Source organism: Adiantum capillus-veneris, chromosome 23, assembly GCF_014529385.1.
Source record: "Adiantum capillus-veneris isolate H3 chromosome 23, ASM1452938v2, whole genome shotgun sequence".
NCBI classification, from domain to species: Eukaryota; Viridiplantae; Streptophyta; class Polypodiopsida; order Polypodiales; family Pteridaceae; genus Adiantum; species Adiantum capillus-veneris.
The window spans coordinates 135,684,291-135,708,365 of NC_140953.1; the positions used below are offsets into that span (position 1 = coordinate 135,684,291).

At 44.0% G+C, this 24,075-nt stretch overlaps 1 protein-coding gene across 2 annotated transcripts; it reads left to right on the forward strand.

Moving 5' to 3' along the window:
* The first annotated feature begins 2,915 nt into the window (after positions 1–2,915).
* LOC147428643 (uncharacterized) lies at positions 2,916–20,787 on the forward strand. 2 transcript variants are annotated; one of them, XM_086497450.1, is made up of 2 exons: positions 2,916–4,452; positions 20,530–20,787. In XM_086497450.1, the coding sequence occupies exon 1, from the start codon at positions 3,016–3,018 to the stop codon at positions 3,718–3,720; it is 705 nt and encodes a 234-aa protein (XP_086353576.1). In that variant the 5' UTR covers positions 2,916–3,015; the 3' UTR covers positions 3,721–4,452; positions 20,530–20,787. The 2 variants fall into 2 exon arrangements, with proteins under 2 accessions (XP_086353576.1, XP_086353577.1); XM_086497451.1 differs by having other exon boundaries at positions 20,533–20,787.
* Positions 20,788–24,075: the final 3,288 nt, after the last annotated feature.

The window sequence follows — 24,075 nt, forward strand, 5'->3', positions numbered from 1 at the left end:
CATCGTAGTCGTCGTATGTGTTGTACACATTGGACTCAGATGATGCAGCTTGGATGGCATATGTGGTGGAGGCAGTTTCCAGAAGCCTTTCCAAGACTTCTTTTTAGCTTTTGTAATTAGTGCATATTAAATGGTGATTGTTAGAAAAATTCTGTTAGAGAAGGGAGTTGGCTCAATCTTAAGCTCATAGGAGGTGGCATTGCTAAGGCGGGGGACAATGGGGCCACCTATGTCCTCATTGAAAAACCCAAAAGGTCGACGATCGCCAGGAAGTCGGAGTACTCAGTATTTGCTGTTGTTTGCGCCGCATTGGACTTGCCGGTGGGCTTAGCAAGTGGGGGTGCATAACCACCATGAGCGGGTGGAAGAGGAGGGGCAATGTCCATTGCCAAGCCAAATTACGAAGAGGAAGGATGCAAAGAGGGGCTATGGAAGAGAGGGTGTGATTGATAGCCTTGTGTGTGATTCTTGTGTGTGATTGATAACTTCTTATTTACATAGAAATTTAAAGATAGTGTTTGTATCTTAGATAGTCCACGTTCAATAGTTAGCAATGTGCTATATATTTTGAAGAAATTATGACTACATTGTTTTTTTATTAAATATAATTTTTCTTTACCTTGATTATCTAATACCAATTTCTGGAACGGAGCAAGAGGAGGCATGCCACTTGGCATCCGTTGATTTGAGGAAGTTAATTTTGGTGCGCAAAGTGAGTCAAAGCTATACTTAGCCGGGAGAGAGAGAGAGAGAGAGAGAGAGAGAGAGAGAGAGAGAGAGAGAGAGAGAGAGAGAGAGAGAGAGAGAGAGAGTGCTACTTGGCCAGGAAGCGTTGCGCTGTTTTCATCAAATGCGAAGCAAGAGCCTCTCCCAGACATAATCACCTACGCTCGCATCTTGCAGGCATGTACCTACGCGTGCATCTTGCAGGCATGTGCCTCTACTCAAGATGCTGATATGGACACAAAAATTCAGAGGCTGTTGAAAAGAGATGCCGTACTTAGCACTGCGTTTGTTGACATGTATGCCAAATGTGGTGTACTACATAAAGCACAACAAGTGCTTGAGGGGCTTCTTGTCATCTCTTCGAATTCCTTGATCGTGGCCAGGAAGCTCTGCGTTGTTTTCAGCAAATGAGAAGCAATTACCTATGCGTGCATCTTGAAGGCATGTAGTTCTATGCAAGATGCTGATGTGGGCTTGAAAATTCACTCTGATATTGTTAGTTAGGGGTTGTTGCAAAAGAATGTCGTGCTTGGGAATGTTGTGGTTGATATGTATGCCAAATGTGGTGCACTTCAAAAAGCACAAAATGTGCTTGAAGAGCTTCTTGTCCGGAATGTCGTCTCTTGGAGTGCATTGATTAGGGGATACGCGCAGGGCCAGAAAGCTCTAGGCTGATTTCAGTAGATTCAAAGCAAGGACCTCTTTCCATATGCAATCACATATGCGTGCATCTTGAAGGCATGTGGCTCTGCGCAAGATGCTGATATGGATGGGTATAAAAATTCACGCATGTGGCTCTACGCAAGATGCTATTATGGGCTTCAAAATTTACTCTAATATTGTTAGTTAGGGGCTATTAAAAAAAGATACCGTGCTTGGCAATGCCTTGGTTGACATGTTTGCTAAATGTGGTGCACTTCAGAGAGCACGAAAAGTGCTTGAGGAGCTTCCTGTTTAGAGTGTGGACTCTTGGAAAGCATTACTTGCAAGATTTTCCTCACAGGGACAGGGCCAGAAAGCTCTAGTCTGTTTTCAACAGATGCAAAGTGAGGACCTCTCTCCAGATGCAATCACCTATGCATGCATCTTGACGAGATATGAATCTATGCAAGGTGCTCATATGGGCACAAACATTCACAATTATATTGTTAGTCAGAAGCTCTTGAAAAAGATGTCGTGCTTGGCACTGCCTTAGTCGATTTGTATGCCAAATGTGGTGGGCTTCAGAAAGCACAAAAAGTGCTTGAGAAGCTTCTTGTTTGGAATATCGTCTATTGGAATGGAGACAACCTACAGTAGAAATTTGCAACAATCAGGCAAGTGCATTTTGAGAGAGAGCGTATATACTGTTTGAGTCATGGTGTATTTGGTGGCGGTAATCTTGCCTAGGAAACTCACTCGCTCTGTTGGTTGTTGCAGGTTTGGCCATGGATGCCATAAATATCATAGAAACGATGACACAAAACCCATGCTACTGGCAAGGTGGTGTAGCAGCGTAAGGAAGGTTTAGGAGCCGATCCATCCAAGATTGTGCTTTGATGCAAATGACCAATACCAAAGGTACATTTATATTCCGTATTTTGATTTCGTTTAAGTTATCTCAAAAGCATCATGTGCACATTAAAGCAATGAATTTACATCAGTTTTATTGAAAACACAATAGATGAAGATGACAAGGACTAAAGAACTTATGTGATGTCTGACAAAGAGACACATGGGGATTACACCACTACATAGCAACTTAAGATGATACATGTTATCGGTAATGAGTTCTTCTTGGTGCAAATGCGGTATTTTTATCATAAGAGTCTCTCAAACACTTGAGGAGAAACATAAGTCCCCCTTCAACACTAGAGGGGATAAAAGTGGCGGGGGAAGGGCACATTCTCTACGATATTATTATAAATGTGAAGAACGGTATCAACTCCACACCATACATATGTATGATTTTCTTTTTTTTTATGGACACAAGCATCCCAATGCACGAAATGCATTTTCTTTCATCTTTAAAATTTACTATTTGTAATTTTTCTCCTCCACACATGCGTTAATGCCAAATTTCATTTGTCTTGCAAAGTCGTGGAACTTTTGGTAAAAGCTTCGAGGAGATGCTACGAAACCTCCAAAATAAGAGACGAGATAAAGTGAAAGGTACAGCGGTGCTCGTTTTCTTTAGGTGCATCAATCCAGGCGAACTAGTTCTATTATATCTACGTGAAGGCGCAGGCCTTGTGATTTTATCACTTGTTTGTGAAGAAGTGCCCTGCTTTTGAAGCTCGGGCCAGCACCATGCATGCACACTCAGAAGCGAGAGATGGTCTCATTGGGTGGCTTCCCGAAGAGCTGGTGCTTTTCCATGTTCTTCCGCGTCTACCATGGTATACGCGTCCTGTTTGCAGAGCCGTCTCCAAGTCCTGGAGAGCTCTTATCGATGCCTGCAAGACGATGGGAGCTGCAGAGCTTGAGCTCAAAACACGCCAGTATCAGCTCCCTCTTCTCAGAGGCCTCTTCTTGATATGCACATCCGACACTCAGGTCTTCATCACGAGACAGCGTGTGGGAGATGAAAGGAAGGGTGCGACTTATCACACTGTTGAACAGCTGAGCGACCCGTTTGAAAGGGAATGGGGGAAGTTTGACAATTTCCTAATGCACAGGCAATTTAGGAGCCTTCCACCCTTGGGACACACCCTTCCATCATGTTGTGACGTCGAAGCAAGGCTACTTGCAAGCTCTGGTAGGGTATATGTGTGGTTTGATTATGAAAGGCCTGATTTTGTGCTGAAAATGGATATGGGGTGTGGGGATTGGACTTGGAACAAGATTGCTGTCCCTCACCCTTTCTGTTCAGATGCCATCGATTTTAATGGCAAGATCTATATGCCCTTGCTGTTGACCGAAGGATCGGATTTTGTTCAAGATTCAGCAAGTCAAGAGGAGAAAGAAGCGGTCCTTGTTTTTGACACGATGACAGATCGATGGAAGCATGTGTAGACATGGAACCACAAAAATCTGAGGGTGCTACGAGAGAGGAGCTCATACTCGTCGGCATCAACATTTGAAGAGAAGCTTTACAGTTTTACAGAGAGGCAGTCTGTTTCTAATCAGAGATTAGAAGTCTCTGTATATGATGCTTCTCAGGATTCTTGGAGGCTTCATGCAGATATAACTATCATAGAATTGGTATATCCGCAGATATGGCAAGTTGAGCTTCTGAATAGTGATTGCTTTGAGCCTGCCGCGAAGACGGACAACAACGTTGTGTGGATCGCCTATGGGATGATGGAAATTGCTTCTTTCGATCCATCTTCTTTGTTTCTTATCAATTATGAGCCTGAGGTTGAAGGTGGGCACTTGGAGTATGTACAGTTTGTCTGTGGTTCAATATATGGGATCTTCCTTGAGGCTGCATTAGATTTAGATACCAAGGAAAAGAAAAAAAAGTCTGCGAGAATGTTGAAGAGGAGGACAGAGAATGGGAATGAGATGTGGAAGAGGACCATGAGGAAGGGAAAGATATGTGTCACACGTTCCATTGTGGAATGGGAGGAAGTGCTTGAAATAGGATATTTTGAGGAGGATCCTCTAATCACTCATTTTACTATGATGGCATAATTGCTGTGAAGATTTTACTATGATGGTGTAATTGCCGTACTGGATCCTCCAATCACTCATTTTACTATGATGGCGTAATTGATGTGAAGATTTCTTCCGAGCGTTTATGTGGTAAGCCACAGCACAATTCTATTTTTTTCTGGTTTTTCACTGTTACCTTTGTGGAAATATGAGCACAAAGTTTCAGTAGTTTTGGCCTACTAAATGCCCTTGTTAACTTAGGCAAAGGCATTTTCAAGTATTTCAATGAACTGTTAATATTCCAAGCAAGGGCATGCTGCTTGTTTTGATGTTGGTGTGCTCCCATTAGTGTAAGTTTAGCTGCCGACTTTCTGACCATTAAGTCTAGTTCATTGTGCAAGGTCACACTCACATGCTATTAAGATTAGAGCATGGCTCCAGAGTCAACACCTTAGGATATAAATGGCTTTTTAACATGAGGGCTGTGGAAATGGTGGAGCACATGCTGCTATGTTGCCTACCCTATGTGGACATTGACCCCCCTTTTGCCACTTAATTATTGAGGGAAGGACCCATTTGGAAAATATATTGATGGAGGAGCATTATTGTTACCTACTCTGTCCCCCTTCTCATAGAAGGAGAGGAGTCTATATTCCTTCTTCCCCTCTCCCTCCATGTATGCATACTAAACTTAATGCTGATGAACTAAATATTCAGACAATGCACTTATCTCTCGGCATCATTTTTTGATGTCTCATAATAAAGGCAAAGAAGGGTCCTTACTCTTGTAGTTAATCAATTCATAGGCTTGCTTTTGCTGATTTTTGCAGAGAGTACTGAATAGAATGTTAGGTTTGATGACGGCTATGGAGGGTGGCATATCAAGAGAATCACCATGGCGGGCAGAATTGCGGAGAACAAGGGGGATGAACGAGAGCAGAGAGGGGGAGAGAGATTCGACACAGAGGAAACAAAGCAACGCTATATTTGATTTAAAATCCTTGTTACATATAAAGCCTCATAGCCTCGAAACTTAACTAAAAAGAGCTCGAGTTCATCTGCATGCTCTAGGATATGTTCCCACGGGATTAGACCACAGGGCTTGAACCCAACAATTCCCCCTCAAGCCCGAACTAGACAGACCACTCTCATGATACCTTGAGTTTTTGGTGTACTCGTCAACCGTGAGTTTTAGGTTCTCTCACAACCAAGGATTTTGGTGTATCCATAACCTAGTGCTATGATAGTAAACCCCCCCTTGAACAGATAGGGTGTAGGTTGAAAAACTAGCTACCAACAAATGGAGTTTTTGGTTCACTGCCAAACCTTGGGTTTAAGGTGTACCCAGTAACCTCATGAGAAGCAAAACAAAAATGGGCTGAGAACAAATGTTTTTGGGAGGTCTTACCACTTATGTATATGTGGCAGTGTCTAACTAGTAACCCGTACAATTTATCATGGCAATAGTTGACAATTTATAGGCTAAAATAAGGCTTTTGAAAGATAATTGTGATTGTGTTGACAATAGATAGACAAAACAAATCTATGATACTGAGCATGTAAAAATAGGTTTTGAAATTTTGCATTTGTTGATGGACCAAGTTCTTGAAGCAAGTCTTCGTGCATGACTGTCGGTGCCTCATATAGAACAACATGGCACCAAAATCTCCTCTCTTTCATGTGCCTCAGACACAACTCATATGTAGACCAATGTATTCCTGGAACAACCTTCGGCACATATATGGCATGTTGTTTTTCCCACTTTTTGAACTCTTGTTGAATATTTAAAATCCCCAAATCCTCCTTTGCATCCATGCCAGAGCAAAGTTTTGAGATGCCGTAGGTAACTGGCAGCACTTGTGAGGTGGTACACATAAGCATCTTGAGATGCTGTGAAAATTGCCAAAGAAATCTTCCTTTAATGCTTGCCTTTTGAGATGCTTGAAAAAAAAAACTTACTTGCTACACCAGCAAGAGGGCGTTTTGAGATGCGCTGCCTTGCAGTGCTAATTACACTACCAACCTACTAAGGCAGCATTTTGATATGCTAGTCAAATAGTAGCCAACTTTACTTCAATTGGATTGTTGGGGTTTTGATATGCTCACCCACTAGCTCTGCAAACAACAACGTTTTGAAATGCAAGTTGTAAAGCTTCTTTCCGCCAGGAGTACCTAGGGCTTTGCAGCACAGTACATGCCACTGCTGCCTATCAAAACGCCACCGCCAAGGCTCACCAATGAGATGCCGACCCACTTGGGTTCTATGATGCCCGCCACAAAGGTGATGTGCCTTTGGATATGCTCGCAAATTTGCCTACTTGGAGCACCTGAGTCTGCGTCTTGGTTGTCCGCCTGCAGCGAATGCCTATCAAAACGTGAGCGTCTTGAGATGCTAGCCCGCCACACCTACGGCCTAGGCTCTAATACCAGTGTAGGTTTGATGACGGCTATGGAGGGTGGCGTCTGAGGAGAATCACCATGGCGGGCAGAAGTGCAGAGAACGAGGGGGATGAACGAGAGCAGAGAGGGAGAGAGAGATATTCGACATAGAGGAAACAAAGCAACGCTATATTTGATTTAAAATCCTTGTTACATATAAAGTCTTATAGAAATGCAAACTTAACTAAAAAGAGCTCGTGTTCATCTGCATGCTCTAGGATATGTTCCCACGGGATTAGACCACAGGACTTGAAGCCAACATAGAAGACCATTCTATTGAAAAATAGCTTCTTTGTTCAATGCCTTGATCACAAGTATGTTTTAACTTTTTTTTCTTGAGCAGAGGCAGGCTCTTTTCCCATGAAAAAAGCCATTCCCTTATACTAGTTCATGTTGTTGTTGTAGTCCACAATGTGGGAATTGTAGTAGGAGTTTTTAAAGCACTTCTTGTGTTTCGTTTTGGCTTGCAGAATACATGTCTTAGAGAATGAAGAAAGGCGTACATTTGCTTGGGTCATACAAGTGGATGGCTATTATAAGGGGTATGAGCCTCCCGAAGACCGGCCACGGGAGGGGACCCCCCACCTAGGCACGTTAGCCTCACTCCACGCACTCGCGCACCGTGGGGACTCCACGCAAGGTTCCCCGGGGCACGCTATGACCCGTCGGCGGTGCGGCGGAGCCTGAGGCTACGTGGGGCTAGGGACCCGAGACGCGAGACCCGCGAAGACCCGCGAAACACAAACGGCCGTCGACCCATGGAACGCAACCACGCCCGAGCCGGTGCCGTCCGAGCCGGGCCCTCCTGAGCCGGTACCGTCCGTGCCAAGACCCCTTGAAGCAACACCTTGGTCCCTTGGCTGCGCGCGGGTATAAATCCCCGCCGGGCCCCTTGAAGGTAGAAGTCCCCTCGGCCGCGTGCGGGTAAGAATCCCCGACGGGCCCCTTGAAGACAGAAGTTCCCTCGGCTGCGTGCGGGTAAGAATCCCCGCCGGGCCCCCTCCCCGACGCGCCCAGAAGCTGGGGCGTCACACTTGGTATCAGAGCCCTCCGCACCGTGACGCGTTCCCTGAACACCGGGCCGTCACTTGTGACCCGCGCCGGCCCCGATCCGAGCCGGGCACCTCCATGAGGAAAAGGAACGATGCGAGCCAGACAGGGCTCTTCGTGACGCGTCCAAACAACGGGCCGTCACCCGCGACCCGCGCCGGCCCCGATCCGAGCCGGGCACCACCATGACACAAAAAGCAAAGATGTGAGCCAGACAGGGCTCTCCCCAGGAAGAAAAGGCAGATGCGAGCCAGACAGGGCTCTTTATGACAAAAACAGCGAAACTCCAAAAACGCGACGAACCAAGCCAACGGTGTTCGTCGCGCCCCGGCCACGTTTTGTGGCCCATGCTGAGCTAAAGATCCAAACGACGTCCAAACAGGGACCAACTCGCAAGTGCTGCATTGCGACGGAACGCTCTTTCAAATTCGGCTTTCAAGAAGCCTCCGCGCGGACCAACGCAGCAGGTGGCTCCGCGCACATCGGGTTACCTATTCGGGGAACGCTCAAGTACGGGGATTTTCTACTTGGGTGTTCAAAGCATACTTTTTCAGCCTTCTGCCAAAACCCCAAAAATACTCACTCACTCACTTTCAAAAATGACAAAAACAAAGCATGCCGACTTACTTGCATTTTGGGAACAGTTTTGATCACTTGCACTTATATGCACCCCTTTGTCCCCACGGCCTCATGCATAGCCGAGCACTCTTTTCCCACGTTCGACGCGGTCGTCGAACTCTCTTCAAACGGGGGTGTATATAAGGGGTATGAGCCTCCCGAAGACCGGCCACGGGAGGGGACCCCCCACCTAGGCACGTTAGCCTCACTCCACGCACTCGCGCACCGTGGGGACTCCACGCAAGGTTCCCCGGGGCACGCTATGACCCGTCGGCGGTGCGGCGGAGCCTGAGGCTACGTGGGGCTAGGGACCCGAGACGCGAGACCCGCGAAGACCCGCGAAACACAAACGGCCGTCGACCCATGGAACGCAACCACGCCCGAGCCGGTGCCGTCCGAGCCGGGCCCTCCTGAGCCGGTACCGTCCGTGCCAGGACCCCTTGAAGCAACACCTTGGTCCCTTGGCTGCGCGCGGGTATAAATCCCCGCCGGGCCCCTTGAAGGTAGAAGTCCCTCGGCCGCGTGCGGGTAAGAATCCCCGACGGGCCCCTTGAAGACAGAAGTTCCCTCGGCTGCGTGCGGGTAAGAATCCCCGCCGGGCCCCCTCCTCGACGCGCCCAGAAACTGGGGCGTCACAGCTATGATTCAACAGGTTTGAAATGTATTGATTATATGGGGTATGCGGGCAGGGTCTTCCCTTGAGTATTAGTGTTATGTTGTGTATCGGATATTGATTGTCCAGTTCAATGGTGTGTATATTCTATTCAACACAAGTAGAAAGGACAGTTTTGGTAAAGATTCTAAGCAAGTTACAACAATAGGAGTATATGTGCTCTTTCGAGTCTAAATGAAGTTTGGCACATTGTATTGTGGATTGTACCTACAGGGTTGATCTTGGCAAATATAGAGGAGTGGTGGACATTTGGTTTGATCTCAGGGCTTGAGTAGCTAGGTCTTGTTTGACCTCAAAGGCTTCTTTGGCAAACATGATCGTCTGGGAAAGACCTTCCAATTCTTCCTATTTTTAGCAGTTCGAGTTTAACAATGGTGTGATCCTCTTTGAGCCAGGAGTTCTTTGAGATTCAGGTTTTGCTATTCAGTTACAAAGGAAGCAGTTTTACTCTAGGTTGTCTCATATTTTTTTGTGGTGGTACTTATACTCTTTTCCCACAATCGAGAGGGAAGGGGACTTCTATCTTGAGGGGAGCTCTAGGCTTTAGCTCTAGAGCTTTCAGTCATAGTCTCTGTTACGACGTGGGGTTGAGTCAATTGTTACCTTAGAGTGTACTTTTGAGGACACTTCTCTTTAAGAGGGGGCTTCCAGGTTCTTATCTTCAATTGACTTCCGGTGCTCCATTCAGCGGAGTACCATGTATGTGGCTTTGGAATGTGTGCGTTAGTTCTTAGTGCAGTTAGTATCTTGACACATGAAGGGGCTTCCAGGTTCTTATCTTCAATTTGACTTCCGGTGCTCCATTCAGTGGAGTACCATGTACGGTGTCTTCAAGTCCTTGGTTTCCTTGCGCGTTTCTTGTGGTTTTGGAATGTGAGCTTTAGTCCACAGTGCAGGTAGTATCTTGACTCATGTTTCCTTGAGTCACTTCGATTGTTGCTTCGTCTTTCAGATTTGTGGTGCGACGGCTGCTCTTCTGAGTGCATCCGAGTGGTGGTTCCTATGCTCTGTCTTCCAGATTGCTTCCTGTAGACTATATTATTTGGGACACACCTACCTCTCTTATCCTTAGGCTGACAGGTCGTTTCGTACACGTGGACAATGATTCTTCTTGGACTAGAACCAATTACAATTAGCCATGCATTCTTCAAAGTGGGGAGATGTTCTTCTCGATACTCCCAGGTTTAATTCCAAGTTCCTCAAGTATATTTTCCTTTGGATTTACCTATCTCGGGTGATCCAGCTACAGAGGTAGAGATTGTTGGAGAGTTATGGTAGTGCTCCATTCTGTGGGTATTCTAACTTCTCACGTTAGAGGGGGATGTGGAGTCATCTTGAGAGTCTGTTTTTGTGGATTACTTCCTTTCAGTTCTAGTGGTTCCATGTGTGGCATACAAGATTGATAGCTCATTGACAATATATTTGGTGGCATTGTATAGCACCTTGTTTTCCTCTTGTAGAGCTTGGGTGTAGAGACTCTTGACCTCGATGTATTAGTTGTAGTCTCAGTATTGATGTGTGTTTCTTTCTGTTGGATGCATGTTTCCAATTCATTGTGAGAGTGGGGTGATTCTCACGGGCTGTGTTCTAGAAAGAGGAAGAAGTAGCATTTTTTCACTCTCAGTCTCAATAAAGTTCCTTAGGATACAGTTTACAGTTCACCATCCTATATGGTGGTTGGCTGCTTGGTTCTTCACCATCAGACAATTGATTCCTTAGTAGCCTCGATTGTCCGCATTCTTTGGACTTCTCGTAGCAGCTTGGAGATTTTGGCATGTGGTATGTGATCAGAGGTGCAGATTTCTGACGCTTTCCTCGAGGGTGGAGCACTTGAGAGCTGGAAAAATGATATGAATACCAAGAGTTTATGCATTTACCCTCTGTTTTGATGCTTTCTCTTGGAGTGGTCAGCCACAGTACTCCTGGTTGTGCAACTTGTGCGTCAGTTGAGTCGAAGAGATTCTTGTTAGAGCTAGATCTACTTTCAACGGACTATTTTACTTTTTGGAGGTCTTTAGGAGGTAGCAATTGGATCATATACTGTAGGATACTTTTCTACTGTGAGATTTGTTGCATATATACTCGTCCACGAAATCCTCTCTTTCTAGTTGTAGATTGCTCACTCCAGCTCACTAGGCCGTCTTCATTTCCAAGAGCTGAGAGGGGTTATGGTATCTATCTCTCTTGATTCGTCTAGTCGGTCTCGGTTTTTTCCAAGGATAGGTGTTAGGGAGTGGGGGATGTTTTGTGGCTGTGCTCGGTCAGATAGAGGTAATTTTCTCATGTTGGGACACTTCCAACCATGTGTAGCCCAGGGTTTTAGGTTCTTAGTTGCTAGTTAGCCTCTTGTGGCCCTAGGTGATTTTTCCCCAATGCCCCATGAGGCTCACCTGCCTATTTTCCCATCTCTCCCTTTTTATGCCCATTTATCTAGTCGTGAGGGCTGGGAGAGTGGGGTGAGCGCACCCTCCTTGCTGAGGTATATATGTGAGCAGGGGGGACCCTTATGGCATGCATTCTAGGCTCTAGCCCAGTAGAGGGGCGCCCTAGCTTGGGTGCCTAGCAGGGCATGCAGCCGAGGCAGTAGGCAGCATGGAGAGTAGTAGTAGCTAGCGTTTTTGGCAATTGCTCCCTCCTGCATTTTTGGGCAGCCAGTCATGAGCAATGGTCGGAGAGGAGTCGGAGCTGGAGAGATACCTGAAGGTTCTTCCACCCATGCTGCATCCTGTTCTCCATTCACTCGGAGTAGCAGTACAAGATTCAATGATCCTCAGGACACATCTTCCCTTCTGCCAAGAGGTGGTCTAGATCTTATGTTCCCCATGCTTGCTTGGCTGGTTCCCAGTTGTTGCCAAAGGTCTTGTGTGTAGGAGCAGCCGTAGTGTTAGTAGTAGTGTTGTGTGCTAGGGAGCTTTCCATTGAGGGCATGTAGTATCTATACCGGATCTCCCCAGAGCACTTGTGTATGAGCTTTTCCCATATATCTCTCTCTTTTTGTCTCTCCCTCTTATACTCAGATGCCCCGTCTCCACCTGAGTTCTCTCTCTTCCCCACAGTTGCCTTGTTCACGTGTGTGGCATTGCAGGTGTTCTCTAGTGTCAGAGGTCTTGTCGGAGTCGAGGTGTCCATCGGATTGGAGGTGAGTTGTTGTTTTCATTACATCTTCCGCTGCCCATTCTGACATGAGCTGGGAGGTCTTGAAGAGTATCAGAGCAGCTCCTAGTTGGCTAGCCCAAGAAGCCTTTTAAACCTTCTTCTGGTGGTCAAGGAAAAAGGCGTTTCTCGGGCAAATCTTTTGAAGAAAGGAAAGCTCCATGGGAAGCCAAGACATGCTACTTTTGTGAACCAAGGGGGACATTTTGCAAATGAAGGCCCATGAAGGAAGTCACGGGATAAGGATGACAAGTCGGAACATGAAGGAAAGAAGCCAAAATGTCACAAACGATGACGTGGCATGTCCAACTTATGGACCTTTGCCGAGGGGCCTAGGTGCCATTAATAAGAAGTGAAGAGCATGTTGACGTGGCTGCTGTACGAACTGTCGTAAAGCGCATTGGCTTCTGACGTGGCAAAACTGTACGGAATTTCTTCGATTTCTGCTAGCTGCTTTTGGCAATGCTAGCTTTTTGGCAGTTTGCTTTTGAGTTGAAACTTTTGGGGCTCTGCTTTTAGCAACCCTTGTAACTTGTTTATAAGTGGCCTTAGGGGCTCACTTATCAGAGCATTTGAACGTAGAGTCTGAGAGCGAGTACCCGCGGGCTCAATTGTACTTTGCACAGAGATTAATATAAAAATAAATACCGAAAGGGGCGCCAGTCTTTGGGGCCAATACCTATTGGACGGAACTACGTCGGGCCATGTCGTGTCTCTTTTGTTCTGTCAGTTAATTTGAAGTGAATCTCTGCTGTGTCGCGGCATAATCTTGACTTGGGGTGTCCAAGTTTGATACACAAAGCCTAGTGGAGGACTTGTCCCAGATTTGGTCGGTGATCAATCAAACACGGATGCCATGGAATTGTCTAGAGCTTGGGGCAAAGTTAGGGACCACATAATATTGGTTTTCTTTGATCGAGGAGCCCGTGTAAATTTTATAATACCAGAATTGGCATCAAAGTTGGACATTCGTGTAGAGGAGATGGGTATGATGGTCGAGATAGGTTTAGCATGCCTAGGACATTCAGAGCTTGTTACTCTCATTTTGGGGAAGCTTCGTCTGCACATTTAGAGTAACCAATTGTTTTTGCCTTTGCTATCTCATCTGGATCATCTTTCCACGCACTTGATCTTTGCAAAAGAAGTACGTGAAGTTGTATCTGATTTGTCTACCTTAGATAAAGATAGAACAACTTTTTTGAGTGGTTTTAGTGATGTTTTTTCGGACTCTTTGCGAGGGGAGTTACTTGTTGGAAGACCCGAGGATCATAGCATAAAAGTCCACCGAATAGACCATAGTACAAGGTTAGTGTACCCCGACAGAAAGAGATTATGAGTCAAGTCAATGAGCTTTTAGAGAAGGGGCTCATTGAGCTCAATTCATCCCCTTTTTGTTCGCTTGTACTCCTAGTAATCGATTTAAAGGGTGGGTATCATCAGATACGCATTAGGCTAGAAGACGTCCGTAAGGCTGTTTTCAGGACAACATTTGGTCTTTATGAGTTTTTTTTAATGCTATTTAGTCTCACGACTACTCCTACCAACTGGGTTCAATAGAATGATGGACAAAATATTTAGACCACAGAGAAACTTCGTGGGTACATTCTTTGATGACATGATTTTCTTTTCAAAGTCTGAAGAGGAGCATAGGGATCGTTTGATCGTAGTTTTGATGAGTTACGAGGAATAGGCTACTCATTAATGCGAAGAAGAGTGAATTCTTTCTAGAAGACAACTTTAAGACATTTACTTTCTTGGGCACATTGTTTCAAAGAATGGGGTACGCATGGATCCTGCTAAAATGGAAGCAATTAAGTCATGGCTAGATTTGAAGTCCATACATGAAATTCGAAGTTTTCTAGGTTTATGTTCCTACTATATGTAAGGTGCAGTGGAATGAATGTTTGAACGTTGCTCAAGATGAGTGCTCCGAACTGTGCTCAAGGTTCCTTTTTCTTATGGAAGGGATAGCCTTCCGTTCCTTTAGTGAGAGAGTGCAATGGACACAAACAAAGTGAATGGACACTGTGAATGAAGGTGCTGAGACTGAGAGATAGAGAAGAGAATACGACACCAGAGACGTTGTAAAACCCTCCTCCGAAGGCCCCACTCTCAATGGCGAGAGCGGTCTACTTAGGATTGCACAAATCTCTACAAATGCTTGGACTTGCCGACGATGTGGACAACGATGAGGACGACGACGAGACGGGCTGAAAACTGAAAACGCTAAGGGCTGAAATCTGCAAATCTTTATCTGCTGAATTTTGACTCTATGTCGATGACGATGTCGATGGCGACAATGCGACGACGACGCATTGAAAACGCAGATGCTGAAATCTGCGTTTTCTGGGCTGAAACTGTAAACCTTGCGGAAATTGGCCGTGTGGCGAGGAACTGCTGCGGGAAAGTGAGATTTGCGAGGTTCTGGACTTGATCTGCGGTGTCTATGGGCTGAAAACTGAAAATGCTGAGGTTTCTTGATGTTCCGCCGCGGTGAATCTGCAAAACGTTGGGTGATGATGCAGATGCAAAAACGCTAGGGCTGAAAATCTGCAATCTGTCGTCGGTTGTTTTGCAAATGCAAAACGCTAGGCTTCTTGTTGAGTCTTCTGTCGCCAGGGATCTGCAAGAGCAAAACCACTGGCTGATTTGTTCCAAAAATGCTAGGTGGTTGCTGTGGAGCAAAAAGGCTAGGGCTTGGGGTTCTGCTGAGAAGTTGCCTGTTGAGCGAGTGCTCCTGTTGCCTCTTCTGCCAATTAGTGCTAGTATAGGTTTGCTTCTATACAAACTTACTCAATTTGCCCTACCTACTTTCCAACAAAAGTCACTTAAAAATAATAAGTGAAAAATGTCTAAAATAGGGAAAATAGGCTAAATGCACTGGAAAATTCCCCTGAAGGATTCTGATGGAAATGCTTATGATCAGGTTGTGTGCAACCAGAGGATATGCATCTACACTAAGTGACTGGGCATGCACGGTCTATGAATAGACTCACAAAAGTGCCAGATCACTTCTAATCTAGACTGGCTGGCCTGATTGAACCCTTGTCGTGTTGTAGCTTGTCCACGGACACATAGGGTTGGATGTGTCACGTGACATCCCCTCCTTTTCAAAGTGAGGTACTGGTACCGAACTGTGGCGTCGAGGGAGATCGCCAATAGCATCCGAAATCTTGGTAGGGACTCTTCGCCGGCCCACTCGGATGTGCGGGTCGTGCGGTACTTGAACTTCATAAAGGTCTGCAACGCTTGCTTCTTTGGGCCGCGCCCAAAGCGACACAAAGTCTTCTGTGGCTCCTTCGATGCTTCTTCTTCGTCTAAAGTCATGCTTCTTTCTTCTTCAAGAATCTCCATGGCTGAAAATTCTTGAAACAATTTCCAACACAAAACCATGAACATACCTATTCCATGTAAAGTGAGTGGAAAAAATCTTGTCGTCCTCAAAGACTGTGCATGCAATGTAGATGAACAAAGAGACGGAGTGCTAACCCGTTCACCACACACACGCAAACAATGAGATCGAATCTTGTCTTTCTGATCTATATCAATCAACTGTGGCAATTCACAACTGAAATGCCCATGCTTGGTGCTCATACTTTCATGTGCTCTTTCTACCACTATATCGTGCCAAGAAAGAGACATGGAATGTGACTTCCTTGAATGCATACTTTTCAGCTTTTCATGAACAATCCGCATACATTCGTGCTTATTCATGAGTGAAACGTGCTCAACGTACAATATGTCATGCCTCGGAAAAGGGATCACATAAAGATGCTGACTAAAATACAGGAAACGATCACGAGTGAAACACTCGAACTATGCGTGCGTATCAATCATGCGAACACATAATACTTCCTGTAAGGGTTCTTTGGACCTAGGCTTGAGAGCCAAGATTGGTTTGTCCTGAAGGGGTGCTTTGGACTTAGGCTCGAGAGACCATTTTGAAATTGTGGGTTCTTGTGGTCTTGGGTTCTTAAGTTCACGAGGAACTTGGGTTCTTGGGGTCTTGAGTTCTTGAGGTTCTTAGAGGGTCTTCTTTTGCGTGCAATCTGTGTTCGAGAAGGATCTTCTCTTCACCCGAGTTCTGCTCTTTTCCGCGGGCGCACCCCTTGGCGGCCTTGCGCTCACACCAAGGTTGCTTTTTCCCACCTCACGTCGATTGGCCGGCCGCTAAGTGCACGGTCCGCTCTCAATGAGTGAAAAGAGGCACAAGGGGAGGCTGGACAAGCCCTTCTTTCTTGGGGTTCCTGTCACTCTTCAAAAACAAAATTAGGAATCGACATGCCCAAGCGAACTTGAGTTCGTGCGACCGCAACAAGCAAAAATTCTATGGTTCTTGTGGTTCTTTCCTTGAGTGATACAGAACACTGCTAAAGCTTTGATACCAATGTTAGGTGAAGCGGAATGAATGTTGAACTTTGCTCAAGATGAGTGCTCCGAAATGTGCTCAAGGTTTCTTTTTCTTATGGAAGGGAGAGCCTTCCGTTCCTTTAGTGAGAGAGTGCAATGGACACAAGCAAAGTGAATGGACTCTGTGAATGAAGGTGTTGAGACTGAGAGATAGAGAAGAAAATACGACACCAGAGATGTTGTAAAACCCTCCTCCGAAGGCCCCACTCTCTATGGAGAGAGCGGTCTACTTATGATTGCACAAATCTCTACAATGCTTGGACTTGCCGACGATGTGTACGACGACGAGACGGGCTGAAAACTGAAAACGCTAAGGGCTGAAATCTGCAAATCTTTATCTGCTAAATTGTGACTCTATGTCGATGACGATGTCGATGGCGACGATGGGACGACGACGCGCTGAAAACGCAGATGCTGAAATCTGCGTTTTTCGGGCTGATACTGTAAACCTTGCGGAAACTGACCGTGTGGCGAGGAACTGCTACGGGAAAGTGAGATCTGCGAGGTTCGGGACTTGATCTGCGGTGTCTACAGGCTGAAAACTGAAAACGCTGAGGTTTCTTGATGTTCCGTTGCGGTGAATCTGCAAAACGTTGGGTGATGATGCAGATGCAAAAACACTAGGGCTGAAAATTTGCAATCTGTCGCCGGTTGTTCTGCAAATGCAAAACGCTAGGCTTCTTGTTGAGTCTTCTGTCGCCAGGGATCTGCAAGAGCAAAAACGTTGGCTGATCTGGTCCAAAAACGCTAGGTGGTTGTTGTGGAGAGGGCTTGGGGTTCTACTGAGAAGTTGCCTGTTGAGCGAGTGCTCATGCTACCTCTTTTGCCAATTAGTGCTAGTCTAGGTTTGCTTATATACAAACTTACTCAATTTGCCCTACCTACTTTCCAATAAAAGTCACTTAAAAATAATAAGTGAAAAATGTCAAAAATAGGGAAAATAGGCTAAATGCACCGGAAAATAGGGAAAATAGGCTAAATGCACTGGAAAATTCTCCTGAAGGATTATGATGGATTCTGATGGGAATGCTTATGATCATGTTGTGTGCAACCAGAGGATATGTATCTACATTGGGCATGACGGTCTACGAATAGACTCACAAAAGTGCCAGATCACTTCTAATCTAGACCCACTGGACTGACTGAACCCTTGTCGTGGTGTAGCTTGTCCATGGACACATAGGGTTGGATGTGTCACGTGACACTATAGGAACTTTGTAATATTTTTAGCTACGGCTATAGATAAATGAAAATGATTTTTGTGCACACAAAATGAATATATGATTTTATTAGTACCAATTATGAATAGGTAAATTTTTCGGTGCAATGCGTCATCTGGAAATTGATCCGTGTCCGGATAGTATGATAAGTAGAACAGTAGCTCACGTAGTGCAGAATAGTTCAGAACAAGCACATGAATAAGATGGTGTCCCCAGTACGCTCAGAAAAGCTATATTTTAATAGTTTTTGCGGTGGCTGTCCACAAAGTGGGCTACCGGATAGAGTGGAAATACAACCCGGCGGGAGCTGGTAGAATGAGTCGGAAGAGATATGAAAGCAGCCGGGTTAATACTTCCCGAGATTGGCCAGAAAACTGGGATTCAATGCCTGTTTTTAAGTGTAAGGGTTAAAAACCTTATAAACTCAGTGGCCGGCCGTTTTGAACGCGGCAAGATTTAATAAACGTTAAAAACCTCAGCCTTAGCATGAGAAGAACTGCAGATCAGCGGTGGAAAATCATACGAACTCTCTCTCCCTCTCTCTCTCTCTCTCTCTCTCTCTCTCTCTCTCTCCACACCTCTACACAGTCTCCCCCTGGGACGAGGGGCAGCCCCGTGAGGGGGGCGTTAGCGCCTCTCAGCAATGCCTCACCATCGCTAGTAGAAGAAGACAGTGGCCTTGCCTCGGCACGTTGACTACTCAACAAGCAGAACGATGCCGCCTTAGAGCGCCTAGAACGACGCCTTGCGTTGCTAGGATTTTCCCCGTCTCTCTCGTCGAGTTGCAACCCGTTCACTGCTTCTTTCTTTAAGCTTCATCAAACAACTTTGACCTTGGTTCCTTTCTTTAAGCTTCATCAAACAACTTTGACCTTGGTTCCCATAGTCGCAGCCTGTTCAAGTTCCCGAGCCTTGTGGGGACTTGCCCACATAGCAGAGTCAAGAAGATCCAATGTCTCTTTCAACACACCAATGGCCAACACACGCAACAGTTTTCTTGCGGCGGCAGCTGCGTCGGTAACAGACTTGGACACTCCAAGTCGAGAATCTACCCCGAGACAACAAACATTCACTTCAAAACAGTTCACAATTCACAATTAATTCGACATGGCCCGACAGAGTGCGGTGCCTAGAGATATTGGCCCCAAAGACTGGCACCCCTTCCGGTATTGCTTTTTGTATTAATCTGTGTTCAAAGTACAAGAGTGCAGGTTGGCGCTCACTCTCAGACTCTGTGTCCAGATGCTCTGAGTTGTGAGAGGCCTACCCGCAGATTTAAAGATCACAAGGGATGCTAAAAGCAAAGCCTCAAAAGCTGTCCCAAAAGCTTCAAGTTAAAAGCACTTTAAAGATAAAGCAAAAGAGGCTTCTCTCTCTCTCTCAACCTCTTGCATAAAATAAAGCAAAAAGTCTCTCTCTCTCTCTCTCTCTCTCTCTCTCTCTCTCTCTCTTGCGTAGGAAAAGAAGCCACGCAAAAGCTGGCCAAAAATCCTACCGCAAAAAGCACCGCCGATTTGCGGACATCCGTACAGTTGCCACGTGGCATCATTTTCGCGAATTGCGGGCCTGTCCGTACTGCAGCGCCACGTCACCATTTTCATGGATTTTCCACGCCAAGGGGGAGGGTGTGTGTGTGCGTACGGGCAGCCACGTCGTAAGAGGGTTTTCTTAAATACAATGTCTAATGCAAGTATCATTTCATTTGAATATGTATTTGCTACCAAACTAGTGTTAAATAAAGAAATACCGAAAGGGGTGCCAGTCTTTGGGACCTACAGGGTGTCGATCTTCGTGTGCACAATGATATTTTAGTCGCTGGAGGCATCTGTGTTCTCTTTTCTTGTTAGTGCTCCGTGTAAAGTTAACAAGGAATTGAGTTAGTACCGCCCTCTACTGTGTACTGGCCGGTTATAGGTAAACACAGTTTCATCGCGATAGATTGTGAGACAAAGAGTTTTCTCGCGTGAAAACTCGTCCAAATCGATGGGGAAGTGTCCCATTGTGTGTGAGAGCTCTTGAGACACTCATAGATGTGTTCCCTCTGCTCAAGACTTTGTAGACTTGTTTCTTTAGGCTTAGAGAAGCTTCTCTTAAAGTTTTGTGATGACAATTTGAGTCCGTTTAGTTAAAGAAATGGTGTGATGACCTACAGCGGTGAGAAAGGACATAAACAAATTTTTCGATCATTGAGTGGTAATTTGTTTGTTGAGTTGATGCTTTTGCTCGCTAAATTCACTTCTTGAGAATTGACAACCTCAAAGAATCTCTGTGTCCCATCCGAGTCACTTCCTTGAGTATTGACATATTATGTCAGTGCCAGATAGCTATGCTACATAGTCCGTAGCGGCGACCCGTTAACAATAATGAAACTCCTACCCAGATAACTTCAAAAGACGCCTGTAACTTGTAGCTTGTGCATATTGGGGTCATACTTGCGCAGAAAAAAAAATGATGCCTGGGAGTGACTAGATCTGCCAAAAATGACAGGTACAATCAATAAGATGGCATGATCATGAAAGATTGTTCATTGTGCATATGTGGGTTGAATACTTTGAATGCTTCTATGCTTTCACAAGCATCTTGGATTTATGTTTTGAAGGTTGACTCATTATCTATCAAAAAAGAGCTTTTATTTGATACTCCTATTGATGTTTCTTTTATTAGTAGTTTTTGGCTAAAGAAGGAAGACTCCAGAAGATTCTACAAGGTCCTAAAGGAAGGTGCAGGAGAAGGGCAATTGACAGACACTTCTCAACAAAACGACAATGAATTGATAAATGGCGTTTCCTTTCTGAAAGTAGACACTTGTTATCTAGTGCTTCAACAAGAGAGACACATGTAAAGGACACTTGTCACACATGTATCAATTTTTCCCCATGCTACCTAACTTACCCTTTTTATATGTAAGAGTCCCTTATAACTTAGGAGTGCTTATTTTATGATTCATTACTTGTGACAACTTGCACAAACAAACAAGAGAGACAAATATACATAACACGAGACATGTTGAGGGTTGAAGATAGGGAACTGCCCTCTAAAGGAAGTGTATTTTTGGTCAATCTAAGTTCCTTAGGATAGAGCTCAGCTACAATCAACCTGAGAGCGATCTTAGGTAGAGTCACTCTCGTAGATCATGCAAGATGCATTTGTGCAGATGCATTAAAACAAACAACGCAAAAAACGATTCGAACATATGTAGAAAGAGGAAATTACATTGCTTCTTGGGATATAACAATAGTCCATCTTCTTGGTTGCATTCATGGTGAGACAAAGAACTCAAAATTTCAAGAGTAGAGTTGAATTTTTGGATTTGTAGGTTTGCGGCCATGAGAATCAACAAGCTAGAGAGAGAGAGAGAGAGAGAGAGAGAGAGAGAGAGAGAGAGAGAGAGAGAGAGAGAGAGAGAGAGAATTGTCTACTTGGAGAGAATTTGAGTAAAGATGTAGAGAGAGATGATGGCAGTAGCGTAAAGGTTTCTTGGGCCAATGGTAGAGTGAAAGTTCAGGAAGTAGATGATGCTTGAATGAGGGTGAAAGAGACTGGATATATAGATGGAGTTGATTTTAAAAAAAAGGGTAAGTTAGGTGAGGAGGTGCAGGAAGTACACTGCAACTTTCTAATCATAACATATAATGAGCAACAACCCCCCTAAAAAGTGCTCTGATTGGCACAACCAGTCAAGTCTACTGGCGCGTTGGCTACCATGGCAAAATTTAATCAATGCCATGTGGGTGTGGGTAGAAAAAGCACAAACCTTCATGATGGTATCTTTGGTTTTATGGAAATATGGATTTTTGGGTTTTGATATTAACGAAGGAAAATGCTCTTTTGTGGATTAATTTAAAGAGCTAGGTATGTCCTTTGATGACTCTACAACAATTTTGCATGAGATATTCGTGCTCATTGATAAACAATAATTTATTAAGAGCAATTTCATAGAGAATTCACAGATCCATTGATAAGCACATTGATAAACTATAATTTATAAAGAGCGCATTTATAGAAAATTCACAGATCCATTGCAAATCAATCCAAAATGGAATTGAACTCTACATAACATTGAAGTTGAAATGTTGCTATTTATTTAAGTATTCAAGCTACATATAATCTATGTGCCTTCAATGCATTAAGAGACCTATCATTATGGACTTCAATTCCATAATTGCATGGGAAAAGGACAAACTTCTGTGTAAAAGCACCTCTCACGTCTACCTAAAAAATTATTAGCTCTCAAAATCACCTTTACATTGTAAAAATCTTCCTATTTTGTAAATGGCTTGATCCCTTTCACTTGCATAAGTTCGTTAAAAATGGATTCAATAAACCTCACCTTCATAAGATAGTTGAGAACTTTTCATCACCTAGTGATTTCCTAGGGCCAAGGTTGATCTTGAATGTATTAACTTCACGATTCTAGTTTGGTGCGTTGTAAGCTTCCTATGCGGTGGATAGCCACATGGTCCGCTTGTGTAATATCGCCTACTTGGGAAAAGGTTGGGTCGCACACATCCATATACACATTATTATTACCTTGTTACTATCACTCAATCAATTGATTTTTTCACGCTAAATTTCGTCCATTTACTCTAACAAGATTTTTAAGTTTCTACTACACTACTCCTAAATGGGGGTGGTATTTCCCTAAGGTAAAGGAAATTCTAGTCAATTTACACCTCAACTTTGGCACCTCGTATTAGTGACACTTTTGATAGTAAATTTCACTTGAAAATGATGGCTATATCAAAACCGAGTCTAGGAAATACTTGCTACACCTCGATTGCCTTGGTCTCAAAAGGTCTATAGAAATTAGGGAATTTTTGGCCATTATCAAGTTTGTAGAATGAAGTCAAAAGCAATGCATTCTTGTTGCTTCCATTGATGTTGTTATCAATGACAATGTTCACAAAAGCAATGGTTGTTAGTGTGATTTGATCAACTAAAATTTTAGCGTATCATCCACAATTGCAACATTAAAGATAACACCAATCATTATTAACAAAATTGTGGGATATCACATAAAGGATTGTGTATACAATTTTTGTGTTAACAGCATCTGCAGTATATCACATGCAAGGGGTTTTTGCAACAAGAGCATGGAGTTCATGTAAATTAACAAAAAATAGCATGTCATATGTGTAATCGGACATGCTTACCTTCAAAATCGATCATATGTGTAATGAGACATGCATACCTTGAGAATCGATCGTACACGTTCGTTGGAACCCATGAGCTCTCAACTAATAAAATGTTCATCAATTATCTCTCAATTGCATAAACCATAAATTGATTGTGCTTTTGCCACTTGTCAGATTGTTTGTCACATGTATACAACAAATATACATCATAACTAAACACCATTACATACCTCTTTGTTAAAGAAGCAATTGTCCTCAATTGCTATATCATTAGCATGCAAGTCATAACTTGTCAAAAACAATAGTTAAAAATTACATATAAAAAACATAATGTATCAAAATAATATCTGATAAACTTAAACTTTTTATTATTTTAATATCTTTAGGCGTCCACATATTGCATAATTTAGTATTCAATACCACTAAAAGTGACAATATGTGTCATATCTCGATGTATCGAGACATTATTGGTCACAATCACATTTCAATATTGAATATCCAAGTTCAGATCCATAAAAAAAATCATCATTATCATCATAAATTAAGTTCAAATCCATGTCAATATAATCCAAATTAGTTCCATCGTATACCCGTGTTGACAAAATCACACTTATAACTTTGGTGGTCAGCCAATGCAATAAAACTTGAGTGTTGCTTAAATCAGTTAATTGACACCAAAGGGTGTGTTGTCGAAATCAGTGAATCTATATGTGTGTTGCTTAAATAGATGGCTCTGCACTTATGCTACTTAAATTGGTGAATTTTTATTTTTTTATCATGCTGCCTAAATTGGTAAATTTGCACTTAATTTGTCTAAACCAATGGATCTGCATTTATGGTAGTGCTGCTTAAACCGATGAATATACACTGGTGCTACCTAAATCCTAGACGTGCACTAAACAGGTTGGTGTTGCCTAAACTGATGAATCGATGCCACGATGAGAATTGTACACTGCCTAAGCCGGCCAATTTTTGTACTTGTGACCAATGGATTAGGCACAACATAAGATAGAAACAAAACTTGCTACCATTTTGAAATCCAAATTTCGGTAAGCCCAAGTAAAGACATATTTAC

Coding starts and splice junctions, on each gene's coding strand:
- LOC147428643 (XM_086497450.1), top strand. CDS start 3,016: ATGCATGCACACTCAGAAGCGAGAGATGGTCTCATTGGGTGGCTTCCC.